Source organism: Thalia democratica, chromosome 8, assembly GCF_965202585.1.
Source record: "Thalia democratica chromosome 8, ktThaDemo2.hap1.1, whole genome shotgun sequence".
Classification (NCBI taxonomy): Eukaryota; Metazoa; Chordata; class Thaliacea; order Salpida; family Salpidae; genus Thalia; species Thalia democratica.
In genome coordinates this window covers 7,421,255-7,440,379 of record NC_139172.1, presented here as the reverse complement: position 1 = coordinate 7,440,379, position 19,125 = coordinate 7,421,255, and the positions used below count along the sequence as shown (strand labels likewise).

The 19,125-nt window shown below is 26.5% G+C and overlaps 1 protein-coding gene across 1 annotated transcript; it reads right to left on the bottom strand.

The window, feature by feature from the left end:
• Positions 1-644: 644 nt before the first annotated feature.
• LOC145842109 (mitochondrial import inner membrane translocase subunit TIM44-like) lies at positions 645-7,421 on the bottom strand. The gene is made up of 8 exons (XM_082949494.1): positions 7,298-7,421; positions 6,673-6,936; positions 5,540-5,717; positions 4,835-4,981; positions 4,624-4,716; positions 4,174-4,349; positions 1,762-1,962; positions 645-1,141 (listed from the first exon to the last, which is right to left on the bottom strand). Exons 1-8 carry the CDS (start codon positions 7,406-7,408, stop codon positions 1,022-1,024), a joined length of 1,290 nt encoding a protein of 429 aa, XP_082805620.1. The 5' UTR covers positions 7,409-7,421; the 3' UTR covers positions 645-1,021.
• Between the last annotated feature and the right edge of the window lie 11,704 nt (positions 7,422-19,125).

Below are 19,125 nucleotides of genomic sequence, written 5' to 3'. Positions count from 1 at the left end.
AGGTTGTTAAGTCAGATCAAAAAGTATTTGTAACTTAAGTATTTTTAATTCTGATGAGATTTATAGAAATGTATGTAAACTATCTAAATGTATAAGTAAAATATTTCAAAGATGATCCAAAAAAAGCTTGTTTAAACTACATTAAACAAAATTCTAGACAGTTTTTTATTGACGATTAAGGTTTTATTTAAAAATATTGTAAAAAATAATCTCTATTGAAAAAACTAAGATAGTTTAGATCGCAAGGATAAGTTTAAAATATATATTAGATTAGACTTTTTCTAATTTAATCACAGTTAAAGGTTATTTTAATCTAGTAAAATCTAGCTTTTTTAAAGTTTTTGTGAATGAAAGTCTTGTCTATTTAATGCATCGAGAATTATTCTAGAACTAAACAATTTTTATTCAGAATAAACTTGCATTAAAATCAGTTCAATTTTACAAGCTTGTTCTAACTATGAATAACAACTTCAATTATTTATATTAATACATACTAAACATCAGCAATAATTTTACAACTTTATAAAACATTTTAGAAACATATCAGAAATGCTATTTTGATATTTTGTTACAAATTTAACACACTACCATAAAATTACTATAACTTTGAGAAATGAATCTGAAATTTTTATTATTTTTTAATAAACAAACTACTTTGAGAATATATTATTATGACTACTTTACAATCAAGTATAGTGTCAATGTAATTTTATATAATAATGTTTGCAGCTTACACTGCTTCTTAGGTACAAACAAAAAATTATTTTTCTAATACAGCGTGAAATATTTATTCAAAAAAAAATTAAAATTAAATGTTTATTCAAAAATTAATCTAACAAAACAAAAGTTCAAAAGCGTTTTTTTACTAAAACTTATTGAATAAATTATAATTATTTTTCACTAAAATAGAATTTTTTTTTTTAATTAAAACGAATCTTTTCCTAAACAAAAAACCAAGTACAACAAAAAATCATGTAAAAAAATAAATTAAAACAAAAATTCACTAAAATGATTATTTAAACTAGAAACCGAGCGCTTGGGCCTGCTGTTGTTGCTCGATCAACTTCCAACCGGCGAGTGGGTCCAACTCCTCCATGTCCCGGCACAGCGCCCACACGTGGTGGACCTGCATTATCTTCGACTGTTCGAAATATTTAGTAAGAATAAAGTAATACAGGAGTTTAAAGTGCTAATAAATTATTCGGTAACTTATTAATATTTTTTTAAACAAAGTGTTGAAATATCACAAGTTCAATAGTTACTTAAATTATCAAGTATAAATCATGATTATAACTTTATGTTTACTTAAACACGCTAGAACTTTGTACTTGTTTAAATCTTTTTTCTGTACGCATAACATCTTTAACACACTTTATACATTCTAAACATAGTTTTAAAATTATTTTCATTACTTAGTAAGGACATAAAGTCTAAAAAGTTTAGTCAATTTCGTCAAAAATTTTAAGAACATAAACCGCAAATTGCATCTGAATAAAAACAAAATTATTTAAAAAAGTTAAAAAACAATTGGAACTTTTTTTAAGCTAACGTTAAAAGTTAATGGCTAAAACATGCTATTAAAAAATTCTTCTTACAAAAATAACAAGATCAATTGTTTTAATTAAAGTAACAACCAGATTGTCAATAACAGCCTTCAATCGACATAAAATAATTCATAAATACTATAATACTGAATAACACACATACTATTTGAATGCTGATAACACACATACAAAATTGTTAAAAAAGCATCAAACTAACAGCGTCGCCTTCCACGACTTCCCCCTTGCTGTTCTGCACGTAGATGACCTGCTGGGACTGGAATGTGACGATGAGGACGGGTCCCTGGTCCATCTTCACCCCGTTCATGATGTCCACGTGGTCGATGTCCACCACCCTGCACACGTACTTGCACCCGATGTGCTTGGCTTGCTTCATTCCGAACATCAGCTGGGTGGCTGGCTGTTATCAAATGAAAAGTATTGTAGAGCTGTTCATATTTTATTGGCAGCGAAACGCAATGAGTATATAAAGAATTTTCGTGCAAAAAAATTGTGTTTCTCATAGCTAATAAACAATGTTCTTGCAATTGGTTTATGCCATTTATTTTAAACCTTTTGCAAAGCTGATGAGGATAAGTGTTGATTGTCAATTTTTTGGTGTGATAAATGCATTCTTCAATTTATCCTTTATATTTTTTATTATTTTTGTATTCTTATCGATTAAATTTTTGAATGCAAAAATTTTTAAATTGAGGCCAACATTTTTTCTATGAGCCCTAATATTAAAGTTATTATGCAACCGAAACTATTTTAAAAATTGTTTAGGTTTGTTAGTAAATAATGATTTTTATTTCACTTCTCGCAAATATGCGCACTCTCGTTTGGTTACGCATTTTAGAACTCTCAAAAGTTATAAAATAAAATTTGAAATACCCTTAATATTGTTTTAAATTTCAAGGGTTTTAAAGAAATCCAGGTTTTTTGTCAACAATAATGAAAAAAACACTTCAAGAAAACATAAAGTAAACATCTTTTGAAATGTAAGAGGAAATAAATTTTAATTAATATAATATTTTTGCACTTTTAACTCGTTCCTTTTATAAGACATCTTTTGAACTCTATGGCTTTGCTCTTTAAATTTTTGGTGTCTTAGTTTCCCTTTATACCTTTTAATAAAACAAGGTACAATGTTCAATTCTTCACAACATTAATGGCATAAGGTTTTATTTCAACTCAATCTATCTCTTAATTTTAACTAATTTGTTCCTTGCCCACTCTTACGCAATGTAAGACAAGTATGTTCTTAGACAAGGTAAGGAACAAAGTAGAATAAAAAAGTATACACATAAACACTTAATAAAAAAAACTTTTAACATATTTGTACAACTTGAATGAAAACTATTTTTGTAAACAAAAAAGTGGGAAAGTCTATAAACTGTATTTGATCAAATGCATTGTAAGAGAATAAGTAATATAGTAGGTACACATTTTAGTTACACTCATTTAGTTACACATTTTTCCTGTGGACACAATGTGCGTAGATTCACTAGAGATAACTGTAGTTTAATAATATTGTTTTGTTTAGTATTTAGAAGCATATAACTGGTATGCTATACTTTAGTCGAATACTTTAAAAGTTTTTTGTGCAATATTGGACCCAGAAATCAAAACCTGAGCCACTTAAACAGAAGACACACAAAAAAAATTAGTAATATTATAAATACAAAAATATATAATATTTAAAATAAAATCTTACAAAACATAGATTATTTTCGCAATTAAACATAGAGAAAACAGGTTTAAATGTAAGATAAAACTTATAATACTAAAGAACCTAATATTTTTAAAACTGATAAACAACTAAAAGAGACACGACTAAACTACACGTTATAAACTCAGTTAAACAATTTTTACCTTAACTTGTCAAATAAAGATAAGATGAGAAAAATACTTTAAACGAGAATAAGAGGCTTTAAGTATAAATTGAATAAATTTTAACAAATAATTAATCACTTATAGGGTAAGTAGTAAAATGTAATATTAAATATTTAAGTTATAAACAGTAGCACATAAACTTTAGTTATTCTGTTTAATAAATTTTATATTTATTTTTTTAGGACCCTATTGAAACTTATTACAATTATTTCAGTTTTAATAATCTAAATACATTTCTCTAAATACTATTTAAATTTATTACAATAACCTAAATAACTTTTCTCAAGCTTTGAAAGAAAATTTTCCTTAAGTGGCTATAAACTAAATATTTTAACAGACTAGTTCATTCAAAAAAAAGTATGCTACGATGTTAAAATGTATAGATAAAATAAGTTACATCAACATTAAGAGATAAAAAAAACAATTTTTAATTGCTTCATAATTATTAGAATATTAAAATACTTTTGCACTTATATCAAACTTCTATAGCAAACTATAATTCAAATAACTTTTTTGCAACGAAATACAGTATAGTTAATACTATTAAGAAATTGAATATAAATCATCCAATCATTTTACATTAAGAACATAAATAAGCACTTCTCATTAAATAAAGCTACATATATATAATATGTTACAAAAAAATCATTTTATTTTTTGGCTTTGTTACTATTAAAGTATCATCCAAAAACTATCGTCTGCATTTAATTCATTATTATGCATAATATGAACCAACCCCCTCATAGCACCAGTCGAGGAGTATTTTCTCGTCACCCCTGGCCAGCGCCTCCAGTATGTTGGGGATCATGTCGTTCTTGCAGAAGTCGGTGAACGAGGTCGAACTGAACTTGGGTTCTATCTTCTGCACCTCTGTCATCACCTTCGATATGTCCGTGCCACCGAAAATACCCCCTGTTGTATTGATTTCAGTATGAAAAATTAAATATAAACTGTTTTTATGCGTGATACATATAAACTTCATACAAATTATTTTGTATATAGCTTGTGATAATGTCACGTCTTAGTTGAAGTATATAGCAAATTATTTCAAATGCTGTTTTCATATCAAAAACGCAGTGTAAGTTAATATAAGAGAATTATTTAACAATTTATTTAAGTTTGTGACACAACTATAAAAAGTTTAAGTTGCTCATCTAAGTGTACATATTATTATTCTTATTATCACCTGCAGCACTGGTGACTTTATCAGTGAGGAATCTTGTTCCTCTGACCAACAAATTGTCACTTTCCTCGTATTTCATCTTCATCTCTGTCAATCCTACCAAGCAAATAAAAGTTGTAAATTAAAATTGAAACAAGTAAAGTACAAACTTTTCAATCTATAATTTTATTCAATCAATTTTGTATCTATAAAAAAATAAACTTGTTTCACTCACTTTCGCCAACGGGGGAGTTTTTTATATTTTCCCACTGCTTGTTCCACACGGAATCCTTGTGCATGACCACGTTTGTTGTTTCAGTGTCAATTTCCACCTCCTTCTCTTCCTCACCTTCCACTATCGGCTTCCTCATGCGAAGCACTTCTGTTTTGGTAAAATATAATTAAAGTTTGATTTTTAATCTAACTAGTAAATTTAGTAATTTTTAATTTCATGTATTTATTCATTAAAGAAACAATTATATGACAACCACCACTCGATTATAAAGAATACTAAACAAAATTTAAAATAAGCTAAATACATGGGTACGGGTAAAATATGCACAAAAGGTCACTTTTACACAAAGGTTCACATTGCACGTGAAAAAAATTAAAAACAATAAAATGCAATAAAATATTACCAACCAAGAGCAAGGGGTAACAGTGATAGTAAAAAAATATAACAATAAAACAAAAATAAAAATATAAAAAAGAGAAAAAAGTAATATAATACTGTAAGGGTTAAGGGTAAAAGTGATAGTTAAAAAAAAGAATAAATTAAAAAATAAAGATTATATTTTTTTTATATAAGGACCAAGGGTAAGGGTTAACAATGATAGAAAAAACAACAAAATTTTTAAAAAATTAATAAAATATCAACCTAAGCAAAAGTGACCTTCCAAGCATATTCGATACCTACCAAAAAACATATAACGAAACAAACTGGGTGGTTTGTAAAGTGTTGATGGAGCTTCACCACCGCCTTCAGCGATGTCTTTTATTTTAGTTTGAACTTTCTTGACGGCTTCACTCTCTGCTGCGTACTTGGCTGCTGATGATACTCCTTCCTTGATTTTCTGCGCCCCCTGCCCTACTTGCGTCTTGCTCAAGTCCTCTGTTGCCTGAATATTTGTAAATTTAAATGCATCTTTTATCTATGTTGTTCATTCAAATATTTAGAAATACCTTTTAGTTTATTTCAAGGTTGCCAAAGGTTTTTTGAATTTTTTTTCCTGATTTTCTAACCTTTTTCCAGGTTTTTTAAAGTACATGTTTTTGGGTCTATTTTCAGTGTTAACCTAAATTTAAGATAATAAACTGTCTTAAATAGTATAACAACATCAAAAGATACTTGAATCTACTTTGAAAGTGTTTTTTCTTTATGATACATAATAGATTAGTTTTTTTGTATCTAATTGAAATTTCATTATTTTAAATTTGAAATAGTTTAAAGAACCGGGTTTTTAAAGATTTTTTTCAAAAATTCTTAAAATTGAGGTTTTTTTGCCTACATTGTCAAATTTCCAAATACTTAAAGGTTTCCAGATTTTTGATAATACTGATTTAAAGCTTTTTTACATCACTATTACATTTAAACATTTGAAATATTAACATAGAAAGTACATTAGCTTTAAAGTAAATAAAACAATTTTTTATTAGATATTGTAGGGAATTTTTTATAGTATACATTTTAGAAAATACACAACTTTGTAAAAAAAAAACTCAAAAATTTATTGAAAAAAACAATTGAAAAACAAATGTTTCTCATATTTTAGTAAACAAGGTTAAACGTACAAAAACATAATCTTAATATGGTCAATAGAAATATAAAACATTTATTAATTTAAGTATTTCTAAAATGTATCAAGTAATGGTACTATATTAGACCATAAAAAAAAAAAAGTTAAATGTTATTCAGTGAGAAAAAAGTGTGCCTTCTGGGTTCAAAGTTCACACCTTATCAATGTCCCTACTGTAAAGATGATTTAGAACTCTTTAAAAACATTAACTTTTAATTTCTTTTATTCATTGGTATTTTTTAAATACAAAACTTTAATACAATAAACAAAAACTAACAGAAGAAACTTTAGACTTTATATTTCCAAGCGTATCTTCCATAACTTTTCTGCTACCAGTGGCTTCTTTTTCAAGCTCTTTAAACTTCTGTCTGGCTTTTTGCAGCGCTTCCGAGTCTTCCAGTTCTTTTGAGTCTTGCCTGAACCTCTCTATGTTCTTTTTAAGTTCCGGGTCTTTACCAAACTCATGTTTAATGTTTTCCACAAGATTTTCAAAAAAACCTTTCCTCGAATAGTGTCTGTGTTGTTCATAGCTTTGTGTGTTCTGTGATTAAAAATTGTTTTCAGAAATGACTTAAATAACTTTTTAAAGCTTAATGTTAAGAAGACATTACTTATTTTTTCGTTACTTCACAAAGAAAAAAGTATTTAATTTTTGTACAACATTAGTTTAATATATCTGAGCAAGCTTATAATTACTAAATGCAGTGTTTTTTAATTAGAAACTTGTTGAAATCGACATATGCTTATATAAAAATCAATTATACTATCAAGGTAATAAATGAAATTAATTTTTATTAGTAATAGCTGTGAACATAACTTTTATAGGTCAAAATGTAACATTAAAAAGTTTATTTTTAAATTTTTGAGTTGTGTAAAATAGTTAAAAATATTAATCAACTTACATAATTAGGCAGGTGTGTTGATGATGCAGAAACTATTCTATAGTATCTATCAGGGCGAATAGAATTTATATTATTTTTTCTTACAAAGTTATTGAATATTCTTCCAATCATTTTAAAATTTTGTTTATCTGATATAACAAATAACTTTATTAACTTTGTTAATGTTGTATTTCATATAAAAATTTAACAAATTTTTTTTTGAGCTACTGATCTTAAACATTTTTGAGAAAAATTCATTGATTTGAAAGGCTTTCATAATATTATATTTGTAAATATTAAAAATAATAGTAAGAAGTTTTGAAAGAAAATTGACCAGAAGCTTAAACTGAAGGAGAAGTAATATTTGTAGTGAAGTACTCTTTTTTATTCATTAAAATTTGCACCTTCCATATGGAATGTATAGAAGTCACAAAATTAAATCCCTTTTACCTTTAAAGATTTTTTTCAGAAAATCTCCTTATGGCTTTAAACTTTAAAAATAGTATTAAAAAAACATACAGTAATTTTTTTGTTAGTAAAAAAATTCACTGAATAGAGTCTAATTAATTAAGAGATAAATAAATTAAGTTCGTTTTTTAACTTAATTTTACTATCAATATATTACGTAAAGATTTGTACTTTCTCTATAGTAGGTTTTACATTCACTTCAATAGAAAATAGTTTGTTTTAAGACGTTTTTGAAAAAATCTTACATAGTTTAAAAAACCTATATAAACGTGATGAAAAGCAATTGCTAGAAACACTGTTAATCTAAGGGCATTCTTATTTTAAAAATTTAAGTTTTGAAAATATGCCAAATGCAGTCTGCAATTTATATTTTTATTTAAAACTAATTAATTTCTTAAAACACTTTTTAATAAATAATTTTTAAAAAACTTACAATCAGGCTTTAGTTAAATGTTAATTTAATAGTGCTTTAGTACTGCATCATTAATTACATTTTGGTTTAAAAAGGGTGGCCACTGGTCTTTAAGAAATTTATTCCAGGTTTTTAAAAGTACCTTTTCTTGGGTCTATTTTTAGTTTAAAGTTAAGTTCAAGGTTGAAAACTGTGTTAAATAGTATTACAACATTAAGAAGATACTGTAAAGTTACTTTAAATTTGTTTAAAAAAAAAAGTTTTTTGATGATGACAAAAAGTTTTTTATCTATATGATAGATTTTTTGTGTCAAATCAAAATTTTACTTCTTAAAATGTAAAAGTTGTTTAAAATTCCAGACTGGTTTAGCCTAAATTGTCAAATTCCAGGTTTCCTGGTTTATTGGCCACCCTGTTTTTATTGCATTGTGTTTTGTTGATTACTACATTTTTTTAAATAGCTGCAGCTTTTAAGAATATAGCTATGTTTATACAAGTTGATCTTATTTTTTAGAATTTTTACTAAGCTTCAAGTTGCTTTTACCCGTTTTAAAAATTTGGATTATACTTGAGATATAATCGGTCAAAGTCAGGCCACATAATAGGTTTTTAATGGGAAGGGAAAACTAAAACAGCAAAAAAATTGTATATTTCATTAAAAATCACCTCCTCTTACATTTTTCGAACAATCTTCTTTAAACTTTCACAGTCTAATCTTTATACAATAAAAAAAAATTGTTAAATTAGACTTTATAAAAAAAGGTTTTTTTTTGAATATTTGTCATATAATTTTTATTTTTGCAAATTATTTAAATTTGTAAGTTAGGTTTTTTTATTATAATATAAGGAACATTTCCTGAAAATTTGAAGAAGATTGCTTGAAGAATGAAGGAGGAGATAGATTTTTAGTGAAAAATAAAATTTCCAATAAAATTGATCTCAAAAAATTTGCAGTCCATAGTTTGTAATGGAAACATTTTACAAAAAATCAAATATCTCAAAAGTTAAATGATATTTTTGAATTTTATAAAAACTGGCTTGTAGTTTGTACTTGAAGCTTTCATACAAAAGCCACATTTAATTTTTGTAAAAAAAGTTAGACCCCCCTATGGTCTTAAATGTATAGTTTTTTTGTATAAAATGGTTATTTCTTATATATTCTAATTTTTTTTATTTACCTTGTTCAAAAGTTCAAGTTTTAAAAGTTCTATAAATAAATTTAGGTTTATCTAGTTTTTTTACTTTGAAAAATATTGATTTTCAGATTTTTAAAATAATTTTTTATTAAGTTTTCTATCTCAAGCTTTAATAGCGAGCTAGTTGAAAATGTATACAAAAGTTTGTCAAAGATGAAATTGAAGTGGCAGAATCTCATAGAAAAAACTTGTTGTTTTTAAATACTAAATAACACTAATGTTCTTTTCTACTACTTTTTAATTATTTATATAATATTTTTAAACAAAGATCAAAGATTAAAGTTTTAAATTTTCAATTACCAATAGGCCATCATTCAACCTAGGCCCATTGAACAAAGTTGTGAATATTTATTTCTTAAAACACATATTTAGTTAAAATATGAATACTTATAGTGAAGGATCCATCATACCTGATCATTAAAAAAATGCAAAATAAAACTGTAAGTCAAAGCCTAATACAGTTTTTATGAACTATACTTGAATTTCTTTTTTATAATTTTGATTATTTATTATGTATATTTTTAAAATGATAAAGTTAGAAACCTTCATAGACAAAATTTCCCAGAAATAAAACTTAAACAAAATAATGTAACTTCCTCACTTACCCGACCTTGTTGGGCAAGCGTTTTTGGTAAGTAAGGCCGAATAAGCCTTTGGCCTGATAAAAACTAAATATCGTTTGATTTTAGTAAACATATTAATAGTTTATCTCATTAATATCGAGCAATGCATACAAAAAAACGTACAAAATTTTAACTTCTTAAACAAAGCAAATAATTAAAACAGACAAAAACAACCGAAATTAAACTTTATAAGTTTCACATTTAACGAAAAAAATTACATCGTTAAAAGTTTAACTTATATTGGCACTCTTCCTTGGAAAAGAAAGAATGGAGGTATGTTTGACACAACCTTTGTTTGTTTCTTAGCATAAATTTCACGAAATCGGATAGTTTGTGATGTGACTGTGACTTGTAATACACTTTCTTGTTTTGTTTCTGTTTTTTTTTTATGCCGCTGGTTGTGTATATGCTAATATATGGAAACATTATTAAATACAACTCGGTTTCATCGCAATCAAAAATTTGATGTTTGGAGTAGCCCTTGGATTAATATTCCTATTTGTGTGTAGCGCAAAAAATGTTATTTATAACATCAAGTTTAATTCTTTAGAGAATTAGCACGTTACGATAAATTGATTGCTTAGTTATTGATCAAGCCAGACATACATTTTTAGTAAACAGGGTTGCCAAATATTTTTGGAAAGTTTTTTCCAGGTTTTTAAAATTACACCTTTTAGGGTCTTCTTTTAGTTTAAAATTAAGTTTAAGGTAGATCACTGTATTCGTCAGTATAGCGAGTTACTTCCTACTTTTTTAACTTATGTACGCTTGTTTTCAAAGAAACACTTTAAATGTGAAACACTGTCAGGGTCGGATTGATCATATAAATTTAAAACGATTTAAGTAAGTATTTTAATTCAGGGACATGAATAGGTTAAACTGATTTCAGACGTTATTATCAGATTTAGTATAAATAAAAAATCACCAATTACACTTGTTTTGTTTCTACAAACTATTTAGCGATAAAATAACGGAAAGATAAACAAAAAAAAATTAACAAAAATTAAATTACTTTTTTAATTTTACACTTTTATATTAGCATTTTAACTTTTAGATTTTATATTTACTTTATTTTGCAAAACGTTCATATCATTTTAGTGCTTACAATTTTTATTTAATAAATATCAAAATGTACAAAATAGCCAATTTCTAAAAAATGTTAAAATATCATTACAGTGTTAAAAGTAAAATAAAAAAACTTTTAGTCAAATGTATATACTTTAAAGCATTTTAAAAAGTAGTTGTAAACCCCATAATTAAAAAAAAAAAATTTTGAGTTTAAAGAATTTGGACTTTTTTTAATTATTTATTAGTCCAACCAAGTCATCTTGAGTTTTTCAAAAATGACTGAAATTAACCTGAGTTGTCCTTAGTTAGCTTGAACTAGCCTGCATTTTACTAAATTTCAAACTAGCTTGGCAACCATAAATATGAGAAAACCCTGTATTTGAACACTAATTTTTGGAAAAAAAATATTTATACCATACAACAAAAAAAATCGAATAAGAAGAAAAATCACTCATCAATTAAAATTTATGTGTATAAAAACATAACAAAATAAATTCATATGGTGTTTATTAACCGAGTAAAAACTTTAAAAATAAATTATGAGTGTGAATTTAAATGAAACTGCTAATAACAATGTATATTATTGTTGATCGGGGGTGCACGACTATTCAAATTCGGACAATTAAAATTAAAAGAAAAAACTGTAATGGCTTAAAGTAAATAATAAAGTATATTTGTCAAAAATACAAAATTCATATGTAGGTCATGTTAATATCTACAAGTTGTTTTTTTCTTTTTTGAAAAAATTGAATATTTTTTGATACATGGCTAAAATAAATGAAAAAAACATTGTTATTTATAGTAAGTTTAAGATACCTTGAAAAATATTTTAGATTTTGAAAAAAAAGAAAAAAGTGGCTTTTAGATGTTAATAAGATCTACATAAACATTTTCTTAAAATTTATTATATTTTATGAGATATAGTCTTTTTAGTTTTTTTTGGGAATTTGAATTGTCGAAATTTGAGTTTTCCGAACTTAAATAGTCATGTAACCGTAAATCAGAGTCATACAGAGTATAAACTAATTTTTGGATCTTTATGTGAATATTTCTGCAAATAATTTTAAATTTTAATATTATCAGGGTCAGAATCTTGATAAAAACTGACAAGTATTATGTTGATTTCTAATAAGCAACTTCAACTTAAAAAAACAACGTTTTATAAATTTATGTGATTTACTAAACTTATATACTGTTATAGTATATAAATGTTTGTATACTTAATTTGTTTGGAGTTTGGACTACTAGTCATAATAAATAAAATAAATTACATACCAATTTATATAGTTATTATCTTAGAACTACTAGATCATTATGAGCTTGAGTAAAAATTCCTATAAAAAAACTTAATTAAGGCCAAATTATACAAAGTATTGACAGTTAGTAAAAAAAAAATATAGCCAGTAGTTCACATATTAATAAGAAGATTAGAAAATATTATTATTATTTATTACTCAAACTCAAAAAATAAGAAAATTCATAAAAAACCCAATTTTTTCAAAGGGGCCTCACTCAAAAAACTAAACCCCAATCAAATGGATGTTTTTTAAGTTTGACGCAAAGGATCGTTCTCTAAAAAACCAAAAATATAGTTAATTAGATATTAAGATACGGAAAATAATTAAGTCAAAAGTTTGGACATTTTTAAAAAATCCTTGAAAAACGCGATCAAGCTAACTTCACACTCGTCCTTCTATACCTGGTCATTATGTCGTCTGACTTTAGGTATTCAAAGTTCAAAGCAAACGAAATGCAAGTAAATGCAGCACTTCATTACACTGTAAGTACTTTATCTTAATTACTTTTATAGCTAATATTTATATAGACTAGACAAATAGTTAATTATATACTTTATGACAAAACTAAATTTATTAATTTGTTTTGGGTTGAATGGATCATAAATAAAACTAGGTTTTATACCAAGTTTATCACAACACAAACTTTTAAGAAAAATTCGATAAACTCGATAAAATTATTTTCTATAGAACTCTTTTGACTTATATGAAAACAATGTGATGTTTATCTTAATATAAATAAAGTAAAATATCAAAGGCTCATCCTAATATTAACTTATTTTGCTTTTTATTAAAAGGCTAGAATTAAACAACAAAACACATTTTATTTTATTAAATTTTATATGCCCAAAACGTACTTTCCAAAAATAAAAATACATTAAGTGAAGCTTTTATATCGATCGTTTCTTTTATTTATTTGAAAAATTGAAATTAAGTGATGTCCTATAAAAATAAGGTCTAAAATTTCTAACTGTGTTAAAAACATTTTATTTATGCATTTTTAGACCAAACATTAAATAAAAGTTTATTTTTTGGCAAAGAACACCATATTAACAATAAATAAATTTATCAAGTTAAAACTGCAATGCTTTTTATAGACAAAATAAAGACTAAACTTCTGATGTACTGTATAGTGCAGTTAAGATGTTTGTTACTTATTATGTTTTTGTTTTTTTATATTTTCAGTTTTAAAAGTCCAAAAATAAACTTTTGTTTATTTTTTAATGTGTGTTAAAACTTATTTAATTTATAACATTATCTTTATCTAATGCATACAAGGGTCGGTAGCAGACTTGGTAAAAAGCAATGTTTTTTTTTTTATAATTTAAATCAATAAATTATAAAAGTCAATATTTTTTACAACATTTAATAGTTTATACACTTTAGTGTTCAATTGACATAACAAGTCTTGAAATTTTACCAACTCTGGTCAGTAGGCATTAAAAGGTGGCAGGTGGTTTTGTTAAAATGCTTTTGTTGCTATGCCACCGAACAGAGTATTAAAAAAAAGTTTATGGTTTTGAAAAATAAAAAATCTGAATAGCAGATTAATGGATGTTAAAAAGTTTTGACGGTTTTGATTGAAAACTCTCATGCTTACTCTCATAAGGTATAAATAAATCTAGTAAGTTTTAACAAGTATGATCGCAGGCGAAACTCGAAAAATAAAAATGTTCGAGGACTAACTTATACGTGAAATATTTTAGTATTTTCTAAGTTTTCTGTCAAATTTACCTAAGAATTCTTTATGCTTTTTATTTCAAATTCAAAACTAGCTCATGTATGTTTATAAAGTTACTTTCGAGGGTCGCTGGATTTACCTTGCATGGACAGCCTTTCATTGCTTGAATATTATAATATAAACTTGTTCGCGGGCCGTAGTTTCCCGAATCCTTTTATAACGTTTGATTTCTTTGTTGCTTTTGGTTTCTCCTAAATTACTTCTTTTTAAAAAAAACATAACAAACGGTACGACAAAAGTATGAATCTAGGTAGGGGTTTCCCAAACTTATTTACTAAATCGCCCCTTTTCAGAAATTTGAAAAAAAAATCGGCCCCCATGATTTTAGAAAATAATTTTTTCTCCTTGAGTACGTACTTTTGAGACAAAAAAGTTGTATTCGAAATGTAATTTAGTCTGGAACTCCTTATGCACGCACTTTTGGGCTGTGTTCAAAGTAATTTACAAGGCTTGAAAAATAATTTACAGTTATTTCGTAATAAGCCCAGTAAAGTGTATTAAAATACTTAAATATTAAAAAGCCTTCTGTAATCTGTAATCAAATCTATTTAAATATGAATTGTTATGAAACTAATGAAACCTTTAGGTTAGTTGTGCACAACTTTTGTAGTCAGCAAGTCATTTTTACTTAAAAATCCTTTATAATGTCGGCTTTAAAAAAAAAGTACTTGCGGGCTGCATAATTAAAAAACTAACATAACAGAAAATTATAATTCTGTTATTTAATTCTCTTCACAAATGAATTTGTTTTCTAGCTATCAACCTATATTAATTTAACAGAGGAAAATAGTGAAAAATTAAAAGCTAGGGTTGAAATGTTAAAATAAAAAACACATTTTAATTGTCAAAATATTTTGAATCAACATAAAACAAAAAACAGTTGTGCTAATCGTTCAAAATTCGTTAATATACAGATTTTTTAACAATAATTAACCAAGTTAGAAAATAAAACTGACTTTAAGAATCTTTTTAGTGACATACTTAAAGTCAATTCAAATAGAGACCTCAAATCTATACTCTTTTAAAATCAACATATCTTTTAAATACTTTAGTGTAAGGTTAAACGACAAATACAAACTACAAAACTAACCAAGTCAAAACATAGCTGTTAATAACTTTAAAACATAAACCACTCAAAAAATACAGTAGACTTCCGCTTGAATTTTCACTTTAAACAAAATCATAAAGTGCAAACTCAAAAACGCATTATCATTTTTTTTAAGTGGCAAGTTTCAATATGTTAATTAATGCAATAATTTTATGAATAAAGGTAAAATCAACTAAAATATAAATTAAACATTCATTAAAAAAAATTGATCTATATAAGATATTAAGTATAATAAGATATTTGTTTTGTTAATACTTAAAGTTATATACTTTATTTAAGTTATATTTAAGAAATTATAAATTTGCACTTTTTTTTGGGTAAAAAGTGCGAACTCAAGAGGAAGTCTACCGTAATTAATATTCATAAGGCATTAAGCAAATCTGTTGTTAAATAAATAACTTAATAAAATTGTTATTATATAAAGACTACTTAAATACAATACAAACCAGCTTAAATAAGAATCTTTTAACAAATCGACTAAAATTGAAGACCTTACAGAAAATAATGTCTGCAACTGAAGTCTAATCTAATGTGAAAGATGAGCTTTATGACTGCTCGAAAGTTTTTCATTATCTGGTTCTAAAAATGTCAAATAAAGCCTCAAGTCACCTCCTTTACAAATAAATAGATTATATATTTTGTTCAAGATGTTGATAACTGAACTGAAAGCTTTCTCAAGAACATAGCTAGAAGGAAAAGCTATAAATAACAATCTAACCTTTTCCCAAAAGATTGAATACTTTTGTTTTAGTTTTCGTTGAGTCCGAAAGCTTTCATATCGTTCTTAAGTTAAATTTACTTTAAGTTCAAGGTCAGTTTGTAAGTCTGAGAAAGTTTCCTGTAAGTCAACGTTTACTTCGAAAAGGTCTGCTTCGAAGGGACCCATAATCCACTTCATGTTTAATTAAACGTTTAATAAAAAAACGTCAGTAAACCGTTTATCATATCACATTTGAGCTGTTACAGATGAGATGAAATTACTTTTACTTCACCTTTTCATTATTTGAAGTTTTAAGTTTTCCAAACTTGCAAACTGTGAAAACTGGTTATTTTTGAAAGTTTTTCCATACAGTACAAGTTGGTTTCTGAAACTGGTTATCTAACTTTTGACTTTTACAAGATTTAAGTTTTTAACTTGTAAAGTTTTGTTCAGATTGTTGATCTTACCATATAAGTCTGACATGTAAGCAATGTCTATTTTTATTTTAACAAGGTTGTCTGCCAATACCTTATCCTTTTCAGAAAAAAATCAATGTATGAATTAAAAACAGCCAAAAACCTTTCTAAACAGTTTTCTTTGGATAACCGTTTCACTTCTGTATACAATATCATTTTTTTAAAAACCTCATCATTGTCATTGCAGAGCTGTTTAAACAGAAGACTTTGTAAAGCATGCCTTTTTATTTTGTAGACAGATTTTATCACAAAGTTTAATGAGTCATTTAAAAAAACGCTCAAATTTTTTGCTACTTAATGTTGGCGATGTATATCGCAACGAATAGTAAGTATATCAGGGTTTAACTCTTTGTAATATGTGATTAATTCACGATACTTTTCTATCATAGATGGAGCACCATCTGTTGCAATTCCTATATGATGTTTTGAAGATGTTTTATTTACTTCAAAATATTATTTTAATTTTAAAACACAAACCTTCCTGTGTCATGCGTTTCCATTAGTTGGGAGAACGCTAGTTCTTCGTTTGTTGCATCATCAACTATTAAACGCACGCAAACAAGATAAAGACATTTATTTTCCGGCAAAGTAGACTAGTCAACCTGCATCGAATAAAAAATATTGCACATCATTCTAACTAATTTTTGTTCACACATTCTGATATTTCATCTATACGTCTTTTCACAGTGTTGTTGCTTAAAAGAATAGAACGTAAAACATTACTGTTGTTTTTATAACGATTGAACTTTTCCAGTACTGTTATTAAAACAAGAATAAACGTTTTTTCCCCCATGGTGTGAGGCAGTCCTTGTTTAGCAACTATGAGAGACAGATAATAAGAAGCCAAATGTCCATCTTCAATACTTTGTGTAGATTTCTCAAACAGTTTTGTAATTTTACACTGTTTTGTTTTCTCATCTCGATGTTTTCTGAAAAACTCTACATTCTTATCTACATGTTTTTTTTTTTGTTTAAGTTTTACCTTAGGGTCAAATATTTAATGGCAAGCTAAAACTAGTAAAATAACAAGATAAAAAATAGACGTTTTAAGACTGCCTAAAATTTTAAAATCGCCCCCCCCCCCTCCATTCGCCCCCTTACTAATTATCGCCCTCCCCGCTTTCGCCCCTTTACTAAAATTCGCCCCCCAACTTACTAAAATCGCTCACTTTGGGAAACCCTGATCTAGGGTGTATGTATTTTAACTAGTTTCTCGGAGCCTGAGCACCCTTTTTAAAATAAAAACAAAGATATCTCTTTTGAGCTTGCTGTATAAAATTAAGCACAGGTAAACAAAAAAAAAATAATTTGATACTAACACCTTTATTAGATCTTTTACTTACAGTTAATAAACTACGCTGTAAATTGAGAATTATGTGTAAATTAAAGGTATTACAGGTTTGCCCAATCTATATTCAATATTTAGTATTTTAAAAAACATAACGCGTCCTCGAAATTTTAGTATCTAGTCAGTTTATTAATATTCTTCTTAAGCACTGGTACGCAACGTAACATTTTAAATAAACTCATTCATCTGAAAATAAATTTATAAGTTATATCAACTTGCAGTCTGTCAAAAAGTTTTAAATTGCTGACGTCGATCACAACTGCTAGGTTTATGAATTACCCACCTATAAGTCATAAATAACCTTCTGCAAATATTTCAAGTTTAGGTAAAGAGCATAAAGCTAACTTAATTTCTTCGATAAGAATACAAAAGGACGCGTCCTTCATTCTTGCCTTCCTGTTCGAGAACAGATCCAACATTTGTATCAGATGCATCTGAAAAAAAGCATTAGCGTTTGCTATGATCCTCGTAAGACAAGGTAGCCGTTTGTTTTAAGAAAGTTGAACATGGCTTTCACTACGTTTATTATTAGATCGACTTTGAACCTCACGATTGATCATTGAGAGGTGCATTTATTTCATTAATTTTCGGAAATAAAACGATGATAATAGTTGGCTAGGCCCAAAATACGTTTTAGGTCTCTTTGTGTGTTAGGTTATTTTTGAATAGCTTCAATCTTTTAGTAGAAGTTATTCAACACTGACAGAATTACATAGTTTTGTTTTAGCAATATAAATTTTATTTGTGTTGAAGTGAATTCTATTGTCAAATAGTGTTTTAAAAACTTTCTTCAAATAAGACATATGATTCTCCTCTGTTTTTGACAAAACTAAGATATAATCCTGATAAATAAACGTACAAGTTTGACATGAAATAAACATACTTTCAATCATCTGCTGAAATCTGTTAGGGGCATTCTTTAACCCAAATCATTTATGTGTGATTATCGCAGCATAATTCTAAGATTATTTTTTCTATTGGCAAATTGTAATAAGCTTCCCTTAGATCCATAAACACATCCAGGTTGGATGGACACGGGTTTGAAAAAAAACAGATACAGGTAATCGGCGATTGCCGAGTACTTATTGAGCAATTTAGATTGTGCAAAGAATTATAATAAGAGTTATTTTTTAATTGTAAGTAAAGCAAGTAATGATTATAATATAAGTTTTTTAGAATCTTTACTTATAAAATTGTTTAACCCTAATTTATGCAAGCAACAATACGTTTATAAATTTGGTCTTTATAAGTTGTTATGATTTTTTTTGTCGCTTATTTTGTTATATTCATTGTTTGTTTCTATATTTGTACGTTGCTTATTTTAGTTAGACTACTAATTAATCTGTAATCATGTAATTATAAACTGTTAATCTATCTCTTATAGTTTTGCTTAATTATGCTAAATAGTGCTAAT

Excerpts from the sequence above, each read along its gene's own strand:
- LOC145842109 (XM_082949494.1), bottom strand. The coding sequence starts at position 7,408 with ATGATTGGAAGAATATTCAATAACTTTGTAAGAAAAAATAATATAAAT. Across the intron at positions 4,717-4,834 it reads AAACTCCCCCGTTGGCGAAA|GATTGACAGAGATGAAGATG; the intron begins GTGAGTGAAACA and ends TTTGCTTGGTAG. Across the intron at positions 1,963-4,173 it reads TCGACTGGTGCTATGAGGGG|CCAGCCACCCAGCTGATGTT; the intron begins GTTGGTTCATAT and ends ATTTGATAACAG.